Source organism: Chaetomium fimeti, assembly GCF_033439085.1.
Source record: "Chaetomium fimeti strain CBS 168.71 chromosome Unknown B0H64scaffold_12, whole genome shotgun sequence".
NCBI classification, from domain to species: Eukaryota; Fungi; Ascomycota; class Sordariomycetes; order Sordariales; family Chaetomiaceae; genus Chaetomium; species Chaetomium fimeti.
Window position 1 is genome coordinate 436,598 of NW_026944340.1, and position 16,676 is coordinate 453,273.

Sequence of the window (16,676 nt, forward strand, 5' to 3'; positions counted from 1 at the left end):
AGGGCCGGGGGAAAGGGGTTTGGGTAGTTAGATTACTACCGACGTATCTTACCTTACCCGTCAGAGTTACGCATTGGAGCCATTGGGCAGGCCCTGCTGCCTGCGGCTGAATGAACAGTGGAATTGTTTGGTTGGGATTGCAATCCACCGTGCTGGTTGTGTGATGCGTGATGTGTGTGTTGTGTGTGTGTGTGTGTGTGTGAGAGAGAGAGAGACCGGGTGGTTGTGATTATTTCCTCTACCACCCGGCGCTACTGGGCCCGAACTTGCCTTCAACATAGATTCTATCTCCTCGACCTTGAAATTGTATGCTTCGGACGGGATATTTTGTTGTTACCCCGTTGTTGGCCCGTTGCCAGTGTTGCGAATACCCAAGTACTAAATTTGCTCACAAAATAATGCAACTTGCTTGCATGGCGGCAGCGGAATATAGTGCCCAGGTGGTATTTTGGTGTTTGAGCGAGCAAACAGAATAGCTATACTCGTACCATCCGTCTTCTGTCATCGACATTTCCATTCCCGGTAAACTTGGCATGAGGAAAGCAGGTGGGTGAATGAGGGTGGGTGTGACCAATACCCACCAAGTTTGTTGCGCCGTTGTCAACCTCTCTGTCGTGGCTTCCATGTTGTCGGCAAATAGTCCCCTCACGACTGCCATCCCAAAACACCCGGGGGGGCTTTCAGTTTTGGGCAATGGTATCCTGCACAGAGGGTGGGTATCACCTACGATGAAAGGCGACTACAAATATACGTTACTAGATTCTGTTGTACGCTTTTTTTTTGGAGTTTCTGCAGGTTATCCCGTCCGGCCAAATAACTTTAACCATCAGATCAACATTAACTCATCATAAGAACCGCCGCTTCTTCTTCATTTTGGTCCCGTCCTTTTTTGCTTACATCGCGAAGGAAAAAGGAGGGCCTACAGCGACGGTATCGATCATCAGCAACCAACTACGACTTTTATTCTCGTTGATTCTTCGAGGGTCGTCGGCCCCGACATCGCAAGCGCCCACCGTCGTATCACCGTAGGATATGCCCTAATACCTGGTATCTTTTTGCTGTGCGGGCGCTGACAACACCAGGGTTTTGTGACACTCCGGAATCCGCCGCTATGGAAACGACCAAGAAAAGCCGCTTTTTCAGCCTACCCCCCGAAATTCGCAATATGATTTACAAGACGGTAGTTGTCAAGGCGGGCAATCTGCTCGTTATGTCCCACGGACCCTCGAACGCCCTAACGCTGTTTCCAGTTGGCCAGAAGCGCGGTCCCTGGCTGGCGCTGCTTCGCACCAACCGAGCAATTCACAAGGAGGCCAGCGGGATCTTGTACGGGTGCAACACTTTTGCTCCGGACGGGCCCCTTGGACGCCCGCTACCTGTCTTGTCACGTTTCCTCGACTGCATCGGGCCCGTGAACGTGGCCCATCTGCCAACAATGTCCGTGGGGTTTCTAGATATGGTTACTCCGAACCATCCGGGCGACCAAGAAGCTGCGTTCGGTGAATTGGTGGCTCTGCGGAGGTGCACCGGTCTGAAAACGCTATCCACACATTCGGGCGTGTAGAACCGAGCCCTGACTCAGATGCACTATACGTCGGCCAACGCCAAGTTCGTCCAGCACATAATGCGCCGGGTTGCCGCCGGCCTGGAGCGCATCGATTGGCTGGAAGAGATTCGCTTCAAGGTCCGCCTTGTCACCGTCGTGCCTGAGCTGTTGGAGTTAATGGAGACCTTTAATAAATGGAAAGTGGTGCGGGTTACGGAGACGAACGGTTAAGCTAGGAGGCGATTCGAGCTCAAAGACTAAGATGGAAAGCGTCACTTGGCTATCAGCCGATACGGGCTGCTCCTCTTGCAGGGTAATGTGCGCCCACTAACTAGCTACCTCTTGTCTACGAGGTGCTGCTTGTCAATTACGAAAGGAGGCATTTCTGGGCTCGGCGTCCACCCTGACAGTGATCCGCCTGTTGCCGTTGGGGTGGACCGAGGGAGCACGCCTTGTATAGGCGCCAGGCCGACAAGGACGTCTGTTTTAGAATAGGGCGGCGCAGGCAGCCAACAATCAAAGAAACGAGTCTTGAAACCCAGGTTGCTCGTAGCGTGGCTGGGAGACAAACTGGGAGTCTCGCGGACGGACAAAATCACGCGGACAGAGCGGGCGGAGAAGACGGCGGGCATTGAGAGATGTCATCACGCCCCCCCACGAGCCGTGATCGTGTGACAAACTGAGATCAAAGCCACGCGTATAGTCACAAGAAAAGGAGGAAACCAAAAACAAAAAAAACGCCCAAGACAAGTGAATGTCTCGAGCGAAGCACATCTGGCAGATGCAAATGCTGTTTCATGTTTGAATGGCGGTCGGGGGGTTGGCCAATCCGGCGTGGCTGGGTGGCCGACGCGCATATCGACACGACATCAACTGTGATGACGCGGATGGTGCCCAAACTTGGTGCGCAGGCTGGGGATTGGGGAGCAAAAAATAGTCACAGACAGGCTAAAGAGTCACCGAGATACTTGAGTGATGTTAGATCTCAAAAACTGGAGACTGCGTGAGTGTTGGGACAAGATGAAAGGTAAGACTCGTGGCGGTGTTGATAGCTTCAAGCGCGACGCTCGATCCCCGCCCCCCATCACGAGTGACTTCGGACATTTCCGGCCATATTGACACCGGACCGGGGCATAAAAAGGAAAAGAAGGGCACGAAAAGAAGGCATGGAATGCGGCGATCGAGATGACACACTTTGATGCAATGAAGCAGGGGTTGGCGGGGTGTTATCTCCCTTGCGCCGAAGCATGGTCATCTTCAATCGAGCATCGCGACGTGCCAAAACGCGACCAAACAAGCATTCATCACAACCCGGCATCTCCAGACCTTGATCTGAGCCGGGATCGGATGACGGCGGGGTCGGGGTCGAAAATCGAACCAAAAATGGGACAAAGAAGCCAGTCATCGCATGCAGTAACCAATGCAGAGAAGAGGAGGGGGGAAGAAACGGGAGAAGCAGAGGGAGCCGGAGGGTCGAGGGGATGGGGGAGTCGAGATCAGAGAACGAGAGCTCAAGCTTCGATGGGGTACACATGATCGAAGGTACAAAGTGGACGAGGTGCCGTTTTCGACGGACCAATCAGCAAATTCACCCACCCACCAGCATGTCTCTTTTTTTTGTTAAGGATCGCCGAATTAGGGAAAGCCTCCCCACGTAGCCGATCCATCAAGTCTCGGTGGCTCGCACAACCGCCGGCACCTGCGTTGGCAGTTTGTTGGTTCTCGCCCAAAGAGCTGCCGCAACGGCGCAACGTCATCTGTCATGGAAGCAAAACAGAAGGGATTCCATGCGGAGAGGCAATGATGCAATTCGGGATGCAGCCTGGGGCATGGTTTGGTTCAACTGCTGACTGCAACAACCCTCCTCTGGCCGTGAGAGCGTGAATGGTGGTATTTGTGTTGTCAGCCATGACAAGGCCAACACATGACGACTCGATGTAAAACAACAGCAGCTCCAGCCAAACAAACACCAAGTCAGGCACCCATCCACGTCTGGTGAGAGAGGGAAATGAATGAGTCGCATCGACCGGGCGGGCGGGTTGGGCTGAAGGGAGGGATCTAGGGCTGCCAGGCTGGCCCCGTCAAACTAATCCGGGTGTGAAACCAACTCGCGGGGGTCGCAGCAATGCACACACGGGGAAGGAGGAGATCTGATGGTTTAATACTTTTGTAGTTGATGTGTAAGAGCACGGGCCATGGAAGCTTGTCGCTGGGCGAGGTTGGGTCTAAAAATTGGTTCGGAGTATGGTGTCTGGACCCCCAGCATGCGAGGCGCAATCAGCACAATCACTCGCGTGTGAAGTGAGCCCCCCCGCTTTCCCATATAAACACCAGGGCATGCCCCGGACCGCGACTGCCCACCCACACCCTCCTGTTCCTGGTTCCTCTCCATCCGAATTACAATTGACGCGACATTTCTATCCCAAGGCCTACTCTTAGTCATTTCAAGTTTTATTCAACAACGCCCACCGTTTTAACCGATTCACTTACACACCTCAATCACAATGCCTTCCAAGAAGACCGAAACTAAGAGCGAGGGCGCCGCCGCCGCGAAGCCTAAGTCCTCCGGCTCGCAGCACACATATCAGGTGCGCAGACTTGACACCGGCCCTTTTTCTCATCGTATCTAGTAGCTAACGAATTGTAGGACATGATCACTGATGCCATCGTCGCGGTATTTCATCCCGTTCCTTTTACCCCCGGCGCATTTGGGGCGCTCTGTCGCGCATCGCACATGAGGGATTGCTCATGTTGGTGTTGCATGGCTCGCCACACGATGCTTTAATGATTCATGCGCAATGGGAATGCATTTTACTGACCCTTCGTCTTCACCTACAGCTCAAGGATCGCAATGGCTCTAGGTAAGCGCTTTGCACATTTTAACGCGTCGCATTCCAACATAACATTGTGGCCCACACGGTCGCGTCCACTACCCACCATTTTTTTCCTTTTGTCGCAACTCGTAGAGCATCTCACTAATACCCTCACCAGCCGCCAATCGCTCAAGAAGTATGTGCGCGCCAACAACACAATCAATGTCACCGAGAAGATGTTCGACTCGCTCTTCAACAAGGCCCTGAAGAACGGTGTCGACAAGGGCGCGTTTGAGCAGCCCAAGGGTATGTAGAGCACCTACCTCCCGCAACACGCACCCAGGGTAATCTAACCATCAACAGGCCCTTCCGGTGGCACTAAGCTCGCAAAGAAGGCTTCTAAGCCTGCTGCTCCCAAGAAGGCGGCCGCGCCTAAGAAGGAGACGGCGGCCAAGAAGGAGACGAAGGAGACTAAGGAGAAGAAGCCCGCCGCCAAGAAGGCTGCTCCTAAGAAGGAGGCTGCCGCTAAGAAGGAGACCAAGGAGAAGAAGGCTCCTGCCGCGAAGAAGGCTGCCCCCAAGAAGGCCGCTGCCCCCAAGAAGGTGAGCAAGCTGCCCCGCATCGTTCGCCGTCGACCCCTAACTAATCCCGCCCAGGCACCCGCTGCCCCCGCCGTTGTCGACAAGCCCACAGTTTTGACCAAGACCAAGTCTGGTCGCGTCGCAAAGACGGCTGCTAAGCCCGCTGCACCTAAGAAGGCCGCACCTAAGAAGGCGGCAGCCAAGAAGGAGAAGGCCTCGGCATAATGCGTTTATGCCTCCGCTTTTGTCATGATGTCTTTTTCCTGTCACGGTGTGAGGGTCCGGTTTCTGTCTAGGTAGTTCGGCGTTTGGGCGGCACTGGGGAATCATTTTTGGGGGCAGCATGGGCGCTGCCGCGCTCGACATCGGCGCGCGGAGGGGACACGCCGTTTTGCGCATTGGATCGACGCGTGCTACCTCCTGGGTACGTGGCCGGCTGGAATTTTGTTGCAATCACCGCCGCACGCATGGACTCGCGGGAGGGCATCCGCGCACTCGGAAGGACCAAGGTCAAACAAGTGGTCACCACGGTTCGGGGGCAGGTCAGCGCACGAAGAAGGTAGAATTGGGGGGACAGGCGGGCGTTGGGATCACGCGGGCGGCGAATTTCGAAGGTGCCTCCAACTTAGGGGTTTCTCCCGGAGGCTTGTGGATTGTAATTATACCTGCAAATGAACTGTTTTGCGCTCCTGAAGCAGCTCAATCCGCACCGTGCCGCGTCCTTTCGCTTGGCCACGCACCAACGCGGGTTTGTCACGTCGCTTGTTTACCTTTTCGCATCGCTCTCGTCTGTCTTTGCCGGCGCTTAAATCAGGGCTGGCGAGGTTATTCTGCCTGGTCTCCACATCATGTTTGACATTTACGATCCGGATGAAGAGGCGGTGAATACCGCGGCCCAACACACAAATGAGGTCGTGGGATCGCGCACTTTCAGCTCCTTTTATTGCAAGGCTTCGTTGGGATACGCTTCATCTTCCTTCAAGCTGCAATTTTGCCCGGCCTTGCCTAGCGCGCTCTAGTTGGATATCGCTTTTAATCTGAATGATACGGGCACATGATTATGGTAAATCTCGAGTGGTGGCGCTCTTGTAACACAAAATCGCAGCAGCTTCTTGTGGGAGAGCAGCTGTTGAGGCGAAGACGCGAAGTCGAGAGCTCGCCCCACTCACATCGAGCTCCCTGGTTCCATGGTTCCTCCGCCCCTCCAACCCGTGCCTGGCTCGTGCGCAACCTGCCTCGAGCCCGCTTCGGCAAGGCGGGGTGGTTGTTTCTCGCTCTGCTCCACTGTGGGTCTGCCACGCAGTTCGACGGATGCAGGTGCGCTGTCCCTGGCCGCAGTGCCCTGCGCAAGCGTCCATGCCCAGTCGGAAGCCCAGGATGGCTTGATGAATGGCGGGGCATTTCTGCCAAGCCCCACCGCTTGATCAACGACACCCGTCGGACCTGCGTGTCGGGCCTGCCTGGGTGAACGGAACCCCCCAAAAACCACTGCAGGCAGCTACGATCCAGGGCATCGAGTCATTTCTAGAAGGGACCTACGTTGGCAACGACCGAGTTGGAAAACTTCAAAGTCACAAAATACGAGCTGAATCAGCGGCCCTGTTCCTGAATCCTGATCATCCATTGTCTATTCCCAACGGCCGAGTCGGATGCGGAGCCGGGTGACAACACAAACCCGACGGCGATGGGTTCTTAGCCCCCTGTTTTAGCACCAACCGTGCCAGCACCACCTCGTCACCCGAACTACCTACCTTAGGTATCTTATCCGTCCGATCGCTTTCTTTGCTGGCCCTACCATCTGCAGCCATGGCACAGCAGCCATCTCTCAGCTCCAACAATCCATTTCGTCGCAAAGACCCCGGCCTTTCTGCGCCCGCTGCCCCACCTGCGGGCGTCCCAAGGTTCGCCGAATTCGACGAAACACCGAGTCTGCCGCCTGCTCTCCCACCGGCAGACCTATTTCGACACCAGTTACAATCACTTTCCAGCCCTGACCAACCGCCCCCTGCCACGAGCTTTCAAAAACCAAAAGTTGTCAAAAAGGTTCGCGTGCAATCGCCCCCGCCTTCGTCTCCCGATTCTCCCGGCATACCCCAGCGGTTCCCGCCGGTCGACGTATCCGACGATGATAGCAGCAGCAGCGATGAGACATACGAACAGATCGACCCATTCACATACCCATCGTCAACGGGCTCTGCCGACGTGTCCGATACGGGAGACGAGCCCCAATCGATACCAACCCATCGAACCCCGCCGAACCCGTTTCAGAAAACCTTGAAGGATTTGGAGGCCGGGGTGACAGAGCCGGAACAGAACTCTGAGACGGCATCAGGAACGAAAGGCGGACTGGATGTTGGCGCGTTCGGCCGGTTGCTGCTGACGGGCCAAGCTGCTGGAAGCACAGGCCCATCGCAGGCGACTGCACCATACGCCCAGCACAATAGGCACCCACCAATACCGAGCGGCGACGGCGCAAGCACAGCGGATACCTCTTCTGCATCGCGCCAATCCATATCCGATACGCTCCAGGCTGTTCAGGAAACGCCACAGACCTCCCGCGAGACATCAGAGCACGGAGGGGAGGATGACCGGGGCGGCTTGGTTAGCAATGCGCCCGCAGCTTTACAACCGGCTCCGGCCATCGTGAAGAAGAAGCCGCCGCCGCCGAGTTCGCGACATGGGAAGCTGATCAAGCCCGGATCGGCCGGGGAGGCAAAAGGGACACCGGGCGGAGCACCGCCCCCGTCACCCGGCCCCAACCATGGAGCTGCTACCCTGCCACCGGTATCTCCATCGAAGGCGCGACCCGTTACCCCATCCGGCGTTAACAAGCCTCTTCCCCTGGCTCCGAAGAGGTCGCCCGCAGAGGAGGACGCTGAGAGCGTGTTTGACCGCGAAGCAGCTGGCAAGACGCCGGAACCAGAGGTACAACCCGGGCTCAACATTGTCATGCCTCCGAGGCCACCAACGCCCCCGAACGTATCACACGCAACGTCAAATGCTGTGGCCACAGCAGCGCAGCCAGTTAGGAAGCCGGCGCCTCCCCCAAGGCGTCAGCCTCACGGCCGGTCAGACAGCAGGGGGATCTCGGGCGCAGCATCAGCAGCCCAGCATGACGAAACAGAGTTCTCGCATAGACGATCCTCAGTCGACTCGACAAGGTCGCGCTCCTCTAGTCTGCGCGTCAGCATCCACGCCCCAGCCCCCCCTCCGCCACGTCGGCCCAGTCACCACTCCCGCGGTTCCAGCTCGCACGGCATGCCACCGCCTGGCGCACCACCCGTCGATGCCGCCGCCGAACCCTCCCCACTCTCCGGCCCTATCGTAGCCTCTCCTCCCCAAATAACAAGCGACCCATCCAGCAGCAACAGCACCCCCAGGTCAACCACCCCCGCCCCGGCATCAACCTCAACCCCATCCCCGGCCGGGGCCGGGCCACCTGTCCCAGTCCCGGCCGCGATAGCCAAACTCGCCCCGCCGCCCCCGCCCCCGGCACGCAACACCTCGGTCCGCGGGAAGAGGCCGGCGAGGACGACGCTGCCTACCCCGCCGCGGGACGCGGGCGTGCTCCCGAGGAGGTCGAGCGGAGGCGGGAACCGCGCGGGCAAGGAGCCGCCGCCGCCGCCGACGAGACATCGGGACCGGGGGTCGAGTCATGGGAGTGCGGACGGTGGTGGTGGTGGTGGTGGTGGTGGTGGAGACCGTGGTGGGTTGGGTGGTACTGGAGGTGGTGGTGGTGGTGCCGTTGGAGATCGTGGTGGGTTGGGTGACCCGGGGGATGCGTCGCATGGTGTGGGGGATATACTGGCGGATTTGGATGCGTTGCAGAGGGAGGTGGATGCTTTGAGAGGGCAGGTTGGGAGGGAGTGAGTGAGGTGGGGTGGGTGGGGATGAGTGAGGTTAGGAGGGTATGAGTGAAGTTGGGAGGGGATGAGTGAGGTTGGAAGGATGAGTGAGGTTGGATGGAGTAGAGGGAATGCTCTTTGGTGATCGAGGTGGTGGGGTGGAAGGGGGTGTTCAAGCATTGTCGGAATAGGGTTGGGCGTTTTCAACGGGGATGGAAAAGTGGACGGTGAAGAGAGGGGATAGCAGACTCCCTTTCGAGTTGTCTGCGGGTGAGTGGTCTGAACGCGTTCCCCCTACAAGTCATTTGCCGGCGAGGGCGGCAGGGTTGTATGTTTTTGGCAGATGTATACGTTGTAGATGAGAGATGCGGGGGTGCGACGGGTGCGACGAGCTAGTTAGGTATGTGATATCCATGGGTGGTGTGGGTGGTATAGCGGTCGAATTATATATGGGTTTTGGACTTTAAAGCGAGTATTATGGTATACATTTGGTGAAGTCCCGGGCTGGCGTCTGAGGGAATTGGTGATTGAGTGTTTGGGTTGTGAGGGTGCCAGAGTTTACTTCGTAAAGGGGTATTTGGTGTAAAGGGAGGCTGGTCGGGATGAAGCTTTTTTGGGGAGTTCACCATGAGTTTCTTATATTACTTGAGCTGGGGGAAGAATGTAAATACAGGTCGCTCTTCCCTCGGATGTATGCTGCCTCTAATTTTTGGATATGGTTGCATGATAGGGTGGATGTCTTTAATGAGTAAATGGCTAAAGCTTAGCGTCAAGTAGTTGTGTGTTGTGTGTTGGGATTCAACTTAGACATAATTACCTATATACTGACTCTAATTTTCGAAAGAGAATGTACCTACGTATACCGATGGCGCAGAGTTTACGATACCATGTCCACCTTCCACCACCGGGCCTGAATCTCACTAGTAAATGTTAAGTATACGTTTCAAAACTCCAATGTAGCGTTGGCCGTAATACTTATTCAGGACAGAGTGTGAGTCTTAGTAGTACCATAAGATATGGCGGCGAAGCCCAGAAGGCGAAACGCGGAGCCTTGACGTTTTTAACACCATGGTATTCCATTTAAATCCTAAACGCCATCGCTATGCCCAATCCGCCATCCATTTCCCCAAACAACAATTCACAACCCCGTGACTTCGCTTCACACGCCCAGGCTTCACCGGCCCGCCCGAACACCAGTCCCCTGACCGCCCAACCCGCCCACGGGCATCGGCCCGCGGTGGCGGCCCGTGACGACCTGCCGCATCTGCGCGACGGCCTTTGCGTTCTTGGACTTGCGGCCCTCGCCGCCGCCGGCCACGTACTCCTGGAACCACTTCTCCTCGGCCCCCGTCAGCGGCAGGCTGACCAGCTCCTTGCCGCGCGCCCCCGCCGCCTCGGGGTGCTCCAGCACCGACGCCACCAGCCGCTCGAACAGCTGCTGCCGCGCGGGCTCGGGGCGCGCCCGCGAGAAGTACAGCGCCTCCGCCACGCTCGTGCGCGCCAGCGCGCCGAACAGCAGTTCGAGCGCCTCGGATGTCTGGAGGACTGGTTGTGTGGTGTGGTAGTAGGCCAGCGGCAGGCTGTAGTCGTCGGCCTTGGCGTGGCGCACGAGCACGGTGATGATGTCGTCGGCGAACTCGGAGGGCAGGGAGGGGTGGGCGAGGTGCTCGAGCGCGAACTTGAACTCCTTGCGGTCCATGTGCCACAGGCCGCGCATCAGCAGCTGGTAGTTCGGCGGCAGCCCGGACTCCTCGGCCAGCGCCTCGGCCAGGTCGGACCGCGCGCCCCGCAGCTCGTCGTAGTCGAGCAGGAGGTAGTAGAAGACGGAGAGCTTGGCGTGCGGCGAGACCTTGGTGTCACAGATCTGCTTGTGCAACGCGCGCAGCCCGCTGTCGCCTCGGGGAGGGTATGCTTTGCCTGCCGGGGCTCTGGTCAGTTTGACTTTGGTGCGAAGATGAGGTGGGAATGGTAGGATTCGTTGCGCACCCTCGCTAACCCCTAGCGCTTTCATAACACGGTCGATAAACAAGACGCCCTCGAATGACTTGCGGAAGGTCTCGATCTCCCGCACGCCATTTTGGTCGTACGGCTTCGGCCCGTCGGTCGGGAACGCGGCGGCAAATTGTGAGAAATCTAGCATTTTCGCGGTAGAGGTGAGTTCCGGGAGTGGCAACCTGAACCGCCGCTGGTCGAGCTTCGTCGCACGAAAGAATGGAGGTGAAGCTCCGGTGACCCGATTGATGCAAGAGTCAACAAAAACTGGCATCTTTTTATCAGGTAGTTTAGTTAATGATATCTCTATGCACTTAACGAGGAGCGAAGTCGCGAGTTTTCGTGCTAAGCAAGGTGAGGGGTCGAATGTCTCAGTGGCTTGCATTGTGGCTGATTGTTTACAATCAAATCAATCAATCAAATGTCAACACAGCGGGGCTCCCAACGACCAGCATCGTTTTCGCGCCTGCCGTTTGGAGACCGCGCCACCCACGAAACACCACGCGGTCGCATTTGTATGATTTCCCCCCTCCGTCTGCGACGTTGGTAGTTACCTTTTCTCGGTAACCCTTTTCTTTCAGATACCCTTTCGCCATGTCAACACGGCCAACGCGGCGGGCCACTCGGCGCACCGCCATCGTCGAGTCCTCGGACGAGGACATGCCCGACGCGCCCCAAGAGACTGAGGATAGCGGAGACGACTTCACACCTGCTCCGGCAGCGACCCCTCGCCGTGCAGCCGGAAGGAAGAGAACTGCCGCAGAGACACCAACGCCAGCCCCACCAGCAGTACCAGCACCGGCCCCCAAGCGTCGTGGGCGCCCCCCTAAGAAGAGCAGCGCCCCCGCACCCTCCATCGTCGAACCAAGCGAAGTGCTCGACCCCGATCAGACGGTGGCTTCTACATCCACAGCTACGACCGCCGCGCCAGACGACGACGACAACGACGATGTCCCACCCAAGAGGTCGGCCCCGGTCCCGGCGGCGACCCCCGCTAGGCGGACAAGTCTTGCGCCCCGTGCGAGCAAATCGGCCACCCCCGAACTCCAACCCCCAAAGCGTTCGCCAAAAATGTCGGTATCACCGGTCAACCTTCATAATGTCCCCCTCGCCGACACCACAACTACCGCCGCCAACGAACAACTAGCAGCGGCCAAGCCCATCAAGGCCATGGACACGGTTCTCGAGAAGCCCATGGACATCATCCTCAAGTCACGCAGCATGGCTATACCGACCGTGGAAGAAACTGGACCGAAGGCGCGCATCGTCATTACCCACCTCATCCTTACGAACTTCAAGAGTTACGCCGGCAGACAAGAGGTGGGACCCTTCCACGGCTCGTTCTCATCCGTCGTCGGGCCCAACGGTTCTGGTAAATCCAACGTTATTGACTCCTTGCTCTTCGTCTTTGGCTTCCGAGCTAGCAAAATGAGACAAGGTAAAATCTCGGCCCTAATTCACAACTCTGCGCAGTACCCAAACTTGGACCACTGCGAGGTTGCCGTGCACTTCCACGAGGTTATGGACCAACCTGGAGGAGGCCACGAGGTTGTCCCGAACTCTGAATTGGTCATCTCGCGCAAAGCGTTCAAGAACAACTCGAGCCAATACTATATCAACGGCAAGAATTCCAACTTCACGACGGTGACTGCCGAACTCCGTCAACTTGGCGTGGATCTAGACCACAAGCGATTCTTGATTCTCCAGGGCGAGGTCGAGTCCATTGCCCAGATGAAGGCCAAGGCCGCCAACGAGCACGAGGACGGCCTACTCGAGTACCTGGAGGATATCATTGGCACATCCAAGTACAAGACGCCGATTGAGGAGGCCGCCACCGAGGTTGAAACCCTGAACGAGATTTGTGTGGAAAAGAGTGGCCGCGTCCAGCATGTGGAGAAGGAAAAGAATGGCCTCGAGGACAAGAAGGAGAAGGCCCTGGCATACATTCGGGATGAAAACGAGCTTGTCATGAAACAATCCGCGCTGTACCAGCTCTACATCGGCGAATGCGATGATAACATCGCCGTCACGGAGGAGGCAATTGGCCAGATGCAGGCTGAGCTTGACGCAGAACTCGAAAAACATCACGGCAGCGAGCAAATAATCAAACAGCTAGAGAAGGGCTACTCGAGAGGTAGCAAGGAGTACGATGCTCAGGATAAGGAGGCTCAGGCCTTAATTAAGGAGATGACCAAGTTCGACCAAGAGCGGGTCAAGTTCGACGAGAAGCGAAAGTTCCTCGCGGACAAGCGGAAGAAGCTAGAGAAAACCATCGCGAACGCCGAAGGTTCCACTTTTGAAGCCGAGCAGACTATCGAGCAGTGCGCCAATGATATCGAGACTTGGGCTGAGGAGATCGTCTCGCTCGAGCAGCGGGTCAAGGAGGAGGAGGCCGAACTCGCCGTCATCCGCGACAGCTTGAAGGGCAAAACTCAGCATCTCTCCGATCAGATTGCTGCAAAGCAAAAGTCACTAGAGCCCTGGAAGGACAAGATCAACCAGAAGCAATCTGCCATCGCCGTTGCCGAGAGCGAGATGGCCATTCTTCGAGAAAAGGCCAACGCCGGCGCTGTCGCGCTCGAAGAGATGCAAGCCAAGATTGCCGCCATCGAGGAGAGTCAGGAAGCCAAGGCGGAGGAACTCAAGCAATGCCAGGCTGAGAAGGCGACTCTTCAAAAGGAGGGTAGGAGAGCCGTCACGGAGTTGGAGAAGCTCACGCAGGAAGAACCCAAACTACGCGCCCAGCTTTCGAACGCCCGGCAAAAGGCCGACGAGGCCCGGTCGAGCATGTCTGCCACACAGACACAAGGGAATGTTCTCACCGCTCTGATGCGTATGAAGGAGTCGGGCCGTATCGACGGTTTCCACGGCCGTCTTGGGAACCTAGGCGCCATCGATCAGATGTACGACGTTGCCATTTCGACAGCATGTGGTGCACTTGACAACTTTGTCACCGACACCGTTGAGGCGGGCCAGCAATGCATCGAGTACCTCAGGAAGACGAATCTTGGGCGCGGTAACTTCATCTGCCTGGACAAGCTAAGATCCCGCGACCTGTCCCAGATCCAAACACCCGAAAATGCGCCACGTCTGTTTGACCTTGTCAAGCCCAAGGATGACAAGTTCCGGCCAGCATTCTACCACGCACTGCAAGACACTCTCGTGGCCAAGGATCTGGCCCAGGCAAACCGCATCGCCTACGGCGCCAGACGGTGGCGCGTTGTCACCCTGGCCGGTGAACTGATCGACAAGTCCGGTACTATGTCCGGAGGTGGCTCTACGGTCAAGAAGGGGCTCATGTCCTCGAAGCTTGCGTCTGGCACCAGCAGGGAGCAGGTCGCCAAGTTTGAGGGGGACCGCGATGAGCTAGAGCAGGCCTTTCAGGAGTTCCAGGAGCGGCAGCGAGAGCTCGAGGCTAGGATTCGTTCTCTCAAAGAACAAATCCCGGAGCTCGATACCAAGATGCAAAAGATCAACCTCGAAGTGGAAAGCTCAGCGAGGAAATTGGCCGATGCCCAGCGCAGAGTTAAGGAACTCGGCAAGGAACACCAGCCGTCCAAGACTGATGACAGCCGCATCGTCACCCTCGAGAAGGAGATCGCCAAGCTCAACAGAGATATCGAGAGGCTGAACGGCGAAACCTTGAGCGTAGAGGAAGAGATCAAGGCCCTCCAAGACAAGATTATGGAAATCGGTGGCGAAAAGCTCCGCGCGCAGAGGGCGACGGTAGACGCGCTCAAGGAAGAGATCGCCTCCCAAAATGAGGAGGTGTCCAGCGCAGAAGTCCGTAAGGCCAAGGCGGAGAAGCAGATAACCAAGTTGAGGAAGGACCACGCCAAGGCGTCAAAGGAGCTCGAAGCTGCTACCCGGGACTCGGAGAAGCTCGAAGCCGAGATCCAGAACCAGGGCGACAAGGCTGAGGACTACAAGACCAGGGTCGAAGAAGCCAAGGAGGCACTGGCAGCCAAGAAGCAGGAGCTCGCCGAGGTGAAGGCCGAGCTGGATGGTAAAACTGCCGAGCTCAACGAGACTCGAGCCACCGAGATCGAGATGCGGAACAAGCTCGAGGAGAGCCAGAAGGTCCTTTCCGACAACCAGCGGAAGCGGTACCACTGGGAGGAAAAGCGCTCCAAGCTCACACTCCAGAACATCGCGGACCTCGAATCTGGTGGCAGCTCTGCAGCCCCTGCGCGACCTCAAACCCCTCCAAACCCTCAAAGCCATGACGACGGCGGCAGCGACGACGACGACGACGACGACGACGATGAAGATGTTGAAATGGAGGATGCGTCGGCTCAACTACAAGCTGAGGCTGAGGCCGAGGATGAAACAATGACCCAGTCGGCGCATGAACAGGGCCGGTCGGCGCCTCTCGAGCTTCCGCACTACAGCAAGGATGAACTTGCGGACATGAACAAGAAGACCCTCCTCGGGGAGATCGCGGCGCTGGAGGAGAAGACACAAAGCGTCAACGTCGACCTCGGTGTGCTCGCCGAATACCGCCGCCGCGTCGAAGAACACGCCGCGCGATCCTCGGACCTTGCCAGCGCCGTCTCACAGCGCGACGCGGCTAAGAAGCGGTGCGACGACCTCCGCCGGCTGCGCCTTGAAGGCTTTATGGAAGGTTTCAGCACCATCTCGCTGCGGCTGAAGGAAATGTACCAGATGATCACGATGGGCGGCAACGCCGAGCTGGAGCTGGTGGACTCGCTCGATCCGTTCAGCGAGGGCATCCTGTTCAGCGTGATGCCACCCAAGAAGTCGTGGAAGAACATCGGCAACTTGTCCGGAGGCGAGAAGACGCTGAGCTCGCTCGCGCTGGTGTTTGCGCTGCACCACTACAAGCCGACGCCGCTATACGTCATGGACGAGATCGATGCCGCGTTGGATTTCAGGAATGTGAGTTACCAGCCTTTTGTTGTTGTCAATCCCCCTCCCCCCACCCCCCTTCCAACCACCTCCCTCACGCGACATGCAACAAGTACTGACGGGTACCCGCGTAGGTGTCCATCGTGGCCAACTACATCAAAGAGCGCACCAAGAACGCGCAGTTCATCGTCATCTCGCTCCGCAACAACATGTTCGAGCTGGCCGCCCGCCTCGTGGGCGTCTACAAGGTCAACCACATGACCAAGAGCGTGACAATCGAGAACCGGGACTATGTCCTGGGCCGGAACCAGCCCGGGCACGGCGGGCAGACGCAAGGGCAGCAGGCGAGGGGACAACAGCAACAACAGCAACAACAGCAACAACAGCAACAACAGCAACAGCAGCGGCCGCAGCAGTCACAGCAGCATCTGCAGGCGCAGCAACAACAGGTTCGTCCTTCTGTTCTTCCCCATCGTGTGCGATGAGCGAGGCCTATATTTTCCTTTTCTCTCTTTTTGCTTCCCTTTCTTTTCTTGAGAGTAGGAAGTCGGGGCTTTTTTTCGCGGGTGGTTTATTTCTGGCTTGGTTTTGTTCGGTCCACAGGTCAGTGCAGTGGTTAATATTGAGGGTTTTCTTAGCATCATCCTCTTACCCCTGCGTCGATCCGTCGTCCGGGGTAAAATACCGCATGTTTCGGGCTTGGTGTGTGTGGGGGGTCTGTGGGAACGGCTTCTTCTCTGGATATGGGATATGGGCTTGCTTGTTTGCGGTTGGGGGGTTCTTTGGGGAGGCATAGATGAAATGGGGGGTGGTTGTGGGTTGTGGGGATAGATGCCACTACGGGTTGGGCTGTATGTCGTTATGAAATGTTATGTGTTTCATGTTCTGCTTTGCTTTGCTTCCATGGTTTGCTTGTTGGGCTTTTGTTTGGTGGCGAGTCCTCTCGCCTGTGCGGCCTGTCATTCTTCAAGTGCCCTCTTCCCGGGGCATGGAGTGGGAGACGAGCCCACGTAGAATACAATGTCGACCT

The 16,676-nt window shown here is 57.1% G+C and overlaps 5 protein-coding genes across 5 annotated transcripts; 4 read left to right on the forward strand and 1 right to left on the reverse strand.

Annotated features, from left to right (window-relative positions):
• The first annotated feature begins 520 nt into the window (after positions 1–520).
• B0H64DRAFT_54597 (uncharacterized protein) lies at positions 521–981 on the forward strand. Its single transcript, XM_062808412.1, has one exon. The coding sequence runs from the start codon at positions 555–557 to the stop codon at positions 849–851; it is 297 nt and encodes a 98-aa protein (XP_062654223.1). The 5' UTR covers positions 521–554; the 3' UTR covers positions 852–981.
• Positions 982–1,813, forward strand: B0H64DRAFT_54598 (uncharacterized protein). Its single transcript, XM_062808413.1, has one exon. The coding sequence runs from the start codon at positions 1,112–1,114 to the stop codon at positions 1,562–1,564; it is 453 nt and encodes a 150-aa protein (XP_062654224.1). The 5' UTR covers positions 982–1,111; the 3' UTR covers positions 1,565–1,813.
• Positions 1,814–4,050: 2,237 nt separating this feature from the next.
• On the forward strand, positions 4,051–5,165 carry B0H64DRAFT_447006 (linker histone H1 and H5 family-domain-containing protein; the record flags this gene model as incomplete). The annotated part of the gene is made up of 6 exons (XM_062806970.1): positions 4,051–4,134; positions 4,194–4,220; positions 4,385–4,407; positions 4,538–4,665; positions 4,723–4,961; positions 5,016–5,165. 6 exons carry the CDS (start codon positions 4,051–4,053, stop codon positions 5,163–5,165), a joined length of 651 nt encoding a protein of 216 aa, XP_062654225.1.
• A 1,412-nt stretch (positions 5,166–6,577) lies between these two features.
• B0H64DRAFT_54679 (uncharacterized protein) lies at positions 6,578–9,019 on the forward strand. The gene has a single exon (XM_062808414.1). It carries the CDS (start codon positions 6,747–6,749, stop codon positions 8,808–8,810), a length of 2,064 nt encoding a protein of 687 aa, XP_062654226.1. The 5' UTR covers positions 6,578–6,746; the 3' UTR covers positions 8,811–9,019.
• A 572-nt stretch (positions 9,020–9,591) lies between these two features.
• On the reverse strand, positions 9,592–11,051 carry B0H64DRAFT_350095 (nuclear pore complex assembly-domain-containing protein; the record flags this gene model as incomplete). The annotated part of the gene is made up of 2 exons (XM_062801423.1): positions 9,592–10,702; positions 10,772–11,051. The coding sequence occupies 2 exons, from the start codon at positions 11,049–11,051 to the stop codon at positions 9,960–9,962; spliced, it is 1,023 nt and encodes a 340-aa protein (XP_062654227.1). The 3' UTR covers positions 9,592–9,959.
• Positions 11,052–16,676: the final 5,625 nt, after the last annotated feature.

What these genes read in the sequence shown, in the direction of transcription:
- B0H64DRAFT_54597 (XM_062808412.1), top strand. Translation starts at nt 555, where the DNA reads ATGAGGGTGGGTGTGACCAATACCCACCAAGTTTGTTGCGCCGTTGTC.
- B0H64DRAFT_54598 (XM_062808413.1), top strand. Translation starts at nt 1,112, where the DNA reads ATGGAAACGACCAAGAAAAGCCGCTTTTTCAGCCTACCCCCCGAAATT.
- B0H64DRAFT_54679 (XM_062808414.1), top strand. Translation starts at nt 6,747, where the DNA reads ATGGCACAGCAGCCATCTCTCAGCTCCAACAATCCATTTCGTCGCAAA.